The 8,361-nt window shown below is 38.6% G+C and overlaps 1 protein-coding gene across 1 annotated transcript; it reads right to left on the reverse strand.

The window, feature by feature from the left end:
* Positions 1-5,778: 5,778 nt before the first annotated feature.
* On the reverse strand, positions 5,779-7,865 carry LOC122072048 (protein DETOXIFICATION 51-like). The gene has a single exon (XM_042636572.1). It carries the CDS (start codon positions 7,583-7,585, stop codon positions 5,963-5,965), a length of 1,623 nt encoding a protein of 540 aa, XP_042492506.1. The 5' UTR covers positions 7,586-7,865; the 3' UTR covers positions 5,779-5,962.
* Positions 7,866-8,361: the final 496 nt, after the last annotated feature.

Here is an 8,361-nt window from a genome sequence, read left to right on the forward strand (position 1 = left end):
GACCTAGTGAGTACACACTTGACAGGAAATTATGAAATATGTCTATTTGTCCTATAGTGAATCAACTGATTAGTATTACCAAAAGAAAAAAGAAAAGAGAAAGAAAGCAACTGATTAGATGAAAGAATATTGAAAAGTGTCTTTGGGCCACAGTGGTACAATGAGCCTTTATAGCTTTCTTTACTAGCCTCTACATGGGCTTCAACCAAAAGTTGATTTAGGCTTTTGGTTCTGGTTTTTAAATTTGTCTCACAGACAAATCTTACGGTCAAAACCTGGCCCAGGACATGTTGGGTCTGTTGGGTCTTTCCAAAAGGCAACCTCCAAGTACCAACAACTATTATACTCTCTCTCTCTCTCTCTCTCTCTCTCTCTCTCTCAGCTGTCAATCAGAAAAACAGAAGCACACAAGAAAACAATGACATGCATGCATGTATTGTGTTATTCACTTTTCACGTGCGAATGTGTGTTCTGATCACATCCACATCTACAACATGAATGGGCCCAACTGTCCATCTAAGAGGGGATAAGGATGATGGGTGAGTACAGGAACAAAAATAGAATATGTATATATGGAGCCATATGTGATGGGGATAGGATCCTGTTGAGGGGACATGTCAAGCCAATTTGAGAGAAGGGCATAGAGGGGAAATTTATGGAACAAACTCCTGATGCTACTTCATCCTCACATGAAAAATAGCTATGAAGCAATATCCATAAGTGTCTCTCTGTATCCACTTGTTACTTGGGAGGTAGACAACATCCAGAGCTATGCCTTAACTTCCCCTACATTGTTAGTATCCTAGAAAGAATTTAAAGGTATTTTCTTTTTTCATCTAGACAGCTTCCATATGGGGGCACTGTTTTGAGAGATTGAAAGAAGACCATCTAGTCTCCTCCAAAATTGTAATAAAAAAAACCTAACCTTAGGATAATGAGATATTTAAACATTAAAATAATTAGAAAAAAAAAAAAAAAAGTCTGAGCTGTGAAACACTCTCCATGAGATTGGGTAAGATTACATACATTGTGACTCTCTCCTACCTTCGTAGTGGTGGGAGCCTCATGCACTGAGTGTGACATTTTATATGAAGATGAGGATGATATAAAAGGAAAAAAAACCCTAACCTATCTGAAGATAAGGGGAGATTAATTAAACTTAAAAATAAAAATAACTTTTTTTTTGGTAAGAAAAATAAAACTAACCTATGTGAAGATAAGGAGATTAAAAAAAGAAAAGAAAGAAAAAAAACCCTAACCTATGTGAAGATAAGGGGACAAATAACATGAGAGGAAGGGGAAGGAGACACATTAATTGAAGGAATGGGGAAGGGTTGGAGGGAAGGGTCATAAGTTTAGGGACCATAAACATAAACAAGGTTAGCCATGTGAGAAGCATGATGGTGAGGAATGATGTTGTCTTTCTCTCTTGCTTTCTTCTATTCCTTCTAAACATAAAGGAATGGCAGCCATGTCTCCCCTAGTACTCCTAGAACACAACGGCAAGAATCCTTTTTATATTTAGATCTATTGATCTACTGTTCTTTTTGGCTTACATTTTTACAGTTACTTTAGGTTTCTGTATTCCCACGCGTGCTTAATCATAATATCAACTGGATTTTGTGAATAAAAACACTCTTGATTAACTAAACTAAATAAAAAAATGTTCAACTTGTTACTATTTAGTTTGCATTAAATCCCTTTTTTTTTTATGATTAATTAATCAATCAAAATTGCTTAATTTTTTCTAGTAAAGTAGTTGGACAAAAAGGTTGATATGCTAATACAAATCCTCGGACTAATTATATGTTTAATTTTCTAATGTTAGATCTAACACTAATTAATACTGTAACACATGATTTGGGGTATATTCTAATTGTTAATTCTTGTTTGTGGGTCTTTGTTAATTAGAGTTTAAAGTCAGTTGCATTGAACAACCATGTGATCATCTTAATTTAATAGTTAAAGAAAGACAAAGGCCAATATGAGATAACACAGTTTGGGAGCATGCAAGCATGTGGTTATGTGATCTGCAAAGGCTACTTTTAGTATAATTTCATGAACCAAGTACTAACCTTTTTAGTTCTGATTTGAGCAATAGGAATGAGAGTGCATGGAAAACACACGCAGGGACAGAAGGGCTCAATGATCAGAGACAGAGAGAGAGATTTTTTTTTGGGGTGGGCGAAGGGCTCCTGGTGCATCTTCTTAAGGGCTTTTCATTATCTCAGTCATCACAGCCGACAATCCTTATATCTTTTACTTTTTATGATAAGTTCCTCCGTACCATGAAAGCTTGGGTGTTCATCTCAACCACTTTTAGGGGCAAACTCATTCATCTTTGAAACTCATACTTAACAATTTAACTAGAGCACAAATCCCACCCACACTCATTCCCATTAAAAAAGAAAAAAAACATAAATACTCTTAAAAATAGAAGCTTAATACAATAAGATGAAGTAGCCAATGGTTTAGGGTTGAATCCAAGACTGTTAATTGGGTCTGTAAATTATTTTTTCATAAAGAAGTCTTTTGGGTCTCTTCAAACTATTATAAAAGAGTCTTTTGGGTGTCTTGAGCTATTATAAAACTGAACCTATGCATATTGACATACTTTTCTCCATTACCCTAATCATGGAAGGCATGGGTTAATCCATATGCTTGGTGCCCCCCTTCCCCCAAAAAAAATCACAGAATTTTTTCTTTTTAAACACGAGATTTTCTTGGGCCCCAGCCCCCCTCCCCAAGAAGAAAAAAAACTTAATGTGCCCTCAATACGCGTAATAGGGTTGCTTATGAATTTGTTGAACCAACAGTGGAGTTGATTTTTGATTGGGTGACTATTTATTTGAATTGGTTGCTGTGCTAGTTTTTTGATAATTAGTCGAGATGCGCGTAAGCCGGTCCGGACACCTTGATAAAAAAAAAAAACTATTTATTTGAATCTGATTTTTGACTGGTTGACAACTTTATTGGGAAGGATATAAAGATATAGAGTGCAAATTTTGAAATATTTTGTTGGATGCTAGAAATTATAGAAGTTGTTTTTTTACTTATTTTTTTAGATTTGTAATTTTTCCTTATTCACTCACAGGAAAATGGTTGCTCATGCCTACTCTTTGGCAGCCTTTAGTTTTAGATTTGACAGAGATTTATCCGGAATAATTGTTTATCTTCTTTGATTTAATGCATGTAGCACTAAGTAATCCTTTTTGCTTTTCTAAGTTTTTTTTTTTTTTTTTTTTTTTTTTTTTTTTAAAAAAAAACCCCTATAATTAACAATATTTTAAGTAACCAAATTATTTTTCGGTCATGACCATTGCTCATAAATTACAATTAATAAGCAAAATTTTTCTTATCACTATAATTGTAATTTATAATGAGAGGTCATATTATATATTTAATGGTACACTCTTAGTGATTCAGCATAGTCACTAAATAAATTTAAGATTAGGCCATCAATAGTCTTATCCATATGTGTCTATGAGAGTGACAATGATCCATTTGTAGTCCATATCACTAGGATGATGGTTAAAAAAAAGACTTAACTCCTAGGATATATAGGAACTAGGAATGCTTTCAAAGTAAAAGCTTAAGAATTATAACTTTAGTTGGTGAGATATCATATTGTTCTAATTAACAATTATATTACATATAAAATTGGATATGAGGGTGTACTCTAATACCAAGAAGAAAGGGGCATACTCGGTGCACAATACTCCTGCATGTGCAAGGTCTGAGAGGGGGTGAGAGTAAGAACTATGCAGCCTTACTCCGAGAATGTCAAGAGGTTGTTTCGACTGCTTAACCACCACATCACAATATGCGTATCCTACCATTGGACCAAGCGCATCCCTGAGGGTGTACTCTAATACCATCTTTTGTAAAAGATAAACTAAATTAGGAAACCTAGGCAGTTGCAACCAATTGCTACAATCAAATTCCACATGGATTTCAAAGGGGAAGGAGGTTGTTCTTCATTTGTCTAAATGTAACAATACATTTCTTTAGAATTTTGTGACTGTTGTCCCAAGACCAAAATATGGTTTATGTCAATACACTTTGATTTTTCAATAAAACAATTTAATTTCCTAAAATTATATAATTTGAACTCTTAAGCTACAATGGCACTTTCACTTGGCAATGACTTCCTCTCACATTTCTTCCTAATGCTATACATAACCCCCTACCCAACCTTGCAACACCCCTTGAATGAGGAGGGAGTGACACCCCGGCTTGGTCTTAATTAATTTTCTATCAACAACAGAAGACATTACCATCATGCCAACTGTGGTAATTCAAAGTTCAAAATCCATGATTATAATCATCCTATTGTTTTCACAATTAATAGAGTCCTCCTATTTTGAATGTGCATCACATTATATACTAGATTAGATTACCTTGAATCCTCTACTACTTATTCTTATAGATTCTTCACAAAGATTGTCTTGGTAGGTGTACTTTAAGGCTGCATTTGGTTTGCTATCTCGGTTGATTTTGCATTCTACGATGACATTTCAGAATGTGAGATTGACCTTGAATGCACCGCGATTGAATTTATTTTCTTTTCAATTAAAGTGATTTAATTTCGTAGAAGTATATAATTTGAATGCTAAGAAACAAATGATATTTTCACTTGGCAATGGCTTCCTCTCACATCTCCCCTCCCCCTTCTAACGCTACACAAACCCCCTAACCAACGTCGTAAAACCCCTTCAATAAAGAGGAAGCAGCAAATCCCAAGTCCTCGCTATCAACAACAGAAGACATACCATCACACCAAGGGTGGTAATTCAAGTTCAATTTCCATGATTATACTTTTCCTAATTTTTGTCGTGATTTGTAGTCTTTCTCTTTTCAATGCACATCACATTATACATTAGATTAGACTACCGTTAATCCCCTACTACATTCCTTTCTTAGATTCAGTCATTGAGATTGTCTTGCTAAGTACTTTTAAGACTGTATTTGGTATGCATTCTGCAATGACATCTTAGAATGTGAAATCAATCTAGAGTGCTTTCCAGTTGAATTTATTTCTTTTTCCTTCAAAAACTTTTAGAATGAACATATGATGGAAGGTTTTTTCTTCACAGTGTTGTTTAATTGTACTAGAAAAGATACTGGCATTTGTTACCTATCATTTTGATTCATATGGTATTTGGTCTTAAGATTTTTTAAGTCTGCCTTGTAAACAGATTGATCTGATTCTATAATTTATGTTCTTGTTATTATATAATCTCTTATAGTCAATAAAACCCAAAACATTACAAATCTTTTTTATCATGATGTTGTTATATTCTTAATGATCTTAACCATAAATAAATAAATAATCTTAACGGTCCGTTGGGTTGACACATTCCTAGACGTAATTTAGGCATTTGACACATATAATATTGTTAGGGTCACTGTGTAACCAATTAGAATACAACATGCATAATCTTTTTTAGGCATAATTTAGTTGGTATATAAGGGTGTACTCAGTGCACGACGTTCCCCCAGTATTGGGTCTAGGAAGGATCATAATGTATGTAGAAGATAGATCTTGGCGCAAAGATAAGGCTGCTTCATTGTGACCTAGTAGTCATGAGTTTGATCATAGTATATGTAGGATAATATTTTTTATTTGAAAAAAGAAAAAAGAAAAAAAGAAAAGTGAATGTACAAAATTTGTGATGGTTGATGGTAAGTCAAATATTTAGCAATTACTCATATTACCAATGAGTTAAAAAAAAAAAAATCGAAGTACATAAGTCAGAAACAATGCAAATGGAACTATAGAAGAAAACAAAATTTCCTCTCAGAATAAAATTAACAATAATTTCACAACCCAACTCACCAGAATTGGGGGGGGGGGAAAAAGAGAGAAAAAAACAAGTAATTACACGTGCTTGACCCTCTTATATCTGATTTTGAATTTTTAAATTTTAAATTTTCAAAAATAAAAAAAGATAAATAATTTTCAGATTTGAGTGACTTTGATTGAGATCAATGGCTCCTCTTCGCTGCCATTCCCTAGTAGTTCAGTCTCTATAGTTCCTCCTCCTCCGCATGTCAGTGACTGAGCTCGTCGAGCTTGAGCGTCCCAATCTGTGGTCCCCACAATATACAACATGAGCCCAGCACAGCAAACCTGAGCCGAAAGCAACGCCAGCCAAAGCCCACAAAACCCAACCCCAAGCCAAAGCCCAAGCCCAACTGCCACGGGCATCCCAACCAGATAAAATGCGCCGAGGTTTATATTAGCTGCCGTGCTGGGTCGAGCACTCCCTCTCAGTACTCCGCACCCCACCGTCTGTGGACAGTTTCCAAGCTCGCACAACCCTAGGATCGGCAACGCAGCAGAAGTAAGCCGTAGGATCTCGGCATCAGCCGTAAACATCCGGCCCCACCTATCCCTCATCCCAGACGCGAATACCATAGCTGAGAACCCCATCAGTGCCGCCAACAAAACGGCGATACCGGCTGACGCCCTCGCCTTCCCTGGACGGTTCGCACCTAACTCGTTCCCGACACGCGTCGACACGGCAAAGCCTAATGAGGATGGGAACACGTAGAGCAAGGCCGTGGTCTGGATGAGTACACCCATGGAGGCCACCGTCGCTTCTGGGTTCGTGAGGAGACCACACAACACGATCATGATCTCGTACCACCACCACTCTAAGCACACGGATACGCAGCTCGGCACGGCAAGCCGGAGCAATGGCTCCCAGCCAGTCAGGCATTCCCGGCTTGGAGCCTCCCAAGTTGGCACGTGCAATCCCGCTGCCCACACGTACGAGACTAGGAACAATAACGCAAAGAAGTTAGAGGCAGCGGAAGCCGCGGCCACGCCGGCGACGCCGAGCCGGAGGTGGGAAACGAGGAGGAGGTTGGCGGGTACATGGAGGATGGCGCTGGCGCAGTATGCTAACGTGAGCGGGTGGGTGATTCCCTGGGCTCGAAGATAAATGCGGATTGGATGGACGAAGGAGTTAGTGAGGAGGTCCGGGAGGGAGCAAAGGAGGTATGTGTGAGCGATACGTGTGATGTTGGGGTCTTGGCGTAAGCAGAGGAGAATCTTGGAGACGTTAAGCCAGAGGAGAGAGAGGGGTATTGAAGAGAATAGAAGGAAGATCACAGAGCGATGGAGGGTAAGAGAGAGGAGCTTTGGGCGTTGAGCACCGAAGGCTTGGGAACAGAGAGGCTCCATCCCTAAGGCGAGACCAGAGAGAACAGAGTAACCAGTGATGTTAGCGAAGGCGATCGCGAGAGAACCGGCGGCAAGCTCCATGTCACCCAAGTGGCCTAGGAAGAGCATGGAAATGATGGAGCGTGAGTAGACGAGGAGAGCAGTGAGAGCGATGGGAAAGGAGAGCCTGAGAAGGGATTTCGTTTCTTCGATGATATCTGGGATTGTTGGGTATGTGAATGACTGCAATTTCTCTTCTGTGTTTTCTGGTTTTGCTGCTTTCGAGGTGTTCCGCAGAGATACGAGAGCCCAATACAGTTGGGTTTTGGGTGGGTGTGCCTGGTTTCCGATCACAGCCCCATTAACTGTGGCGACAGCTACGGCAGCGGCGGCTGTAGTGTTTGGGTTACACATGGTCGTGGTCGAACAAATTATCTATAGAGAGACTCGTTGAGAGCACTCCCTCTCTGGTGTTCTGTGTGTAGAAACTAGAGAGGCGAAGGGAGTATTAATATAGAGGAAGGGGAAGGAGGGTGGTCAGTGGTGGTGATGAGAGATAAGAATTACAGGGGATCTTTTCTCATCTTTTCCATCTTCCTTTTTCTTGTTTACTTTGTGGCAGAGCCTGACAGGAGAGCTTCAATTTCCGATAACCAAAAAAAAGGAAAAAAGGAGGGAGAGAGGGGGGGTCAGGGGAGGTGATTTTAGGAGATTTTTCTCGTAGATTTCATCTTTGCCAATTGCCACCTCCTTTCGTGATTAATTACTAAACACATTCTGTGATGGAAATAATGAAATTTAATTAATCAGGCGTTGTAGAAAAAACCACAATTAGTGTAATTTAATTGTAAAAGTTAAGTCTGTTTACTTTGACAGTTGAAAATCCGTTTAAGAGAAAGAAGACACAAATGGAATTTCCACCGCATATTAAGGAGTCCATTCCATTCCCCTCTAAAACCCAACTACTTATTACGTATCTACGTGGGCAAAGATTGAAGAATATTTTTTTATTTTAAAATTTTTTTAAAATTTTAAATCCACGTTGGCATCAGCGTACGGAGCTAGATTCCTCTTAGGGGTAGGGTACCCTTCAAGCCAAGGCAGGAATCGGGATGGGACAGTTGCACATTGCTGGGTGTGAATAAGCAAGAGGAATTTCTTCTTCCTAACGGGTAGGGGTTCCCTTTTGA

The sequence above is a fragment of the Macadamia integrifolia genome, chromosome 2 (genome assembly GCF_013358625.1).
Source record: "Macadamia integrifolia cultivar HAES 741 chromosome 2, SCU_Mint_v3, whole genome shotgun sequence".
NCBI lineage: Eukaryota > Viridiplantae > Streptophyta > Magnoliopsida > Proteales > Proteaceae > Macadamia > Macadamia integrifolia.

What these genes read in the sequence shown, in the direction of transcription:
- LOC122072048 (XM_042636572.1), bottom strand. Translation starts at nt 7,585, where the DNA reads ATGTGTAACCCAAACACTACAGCCGCCGCTGCCGTAGCTGTCGCCACA.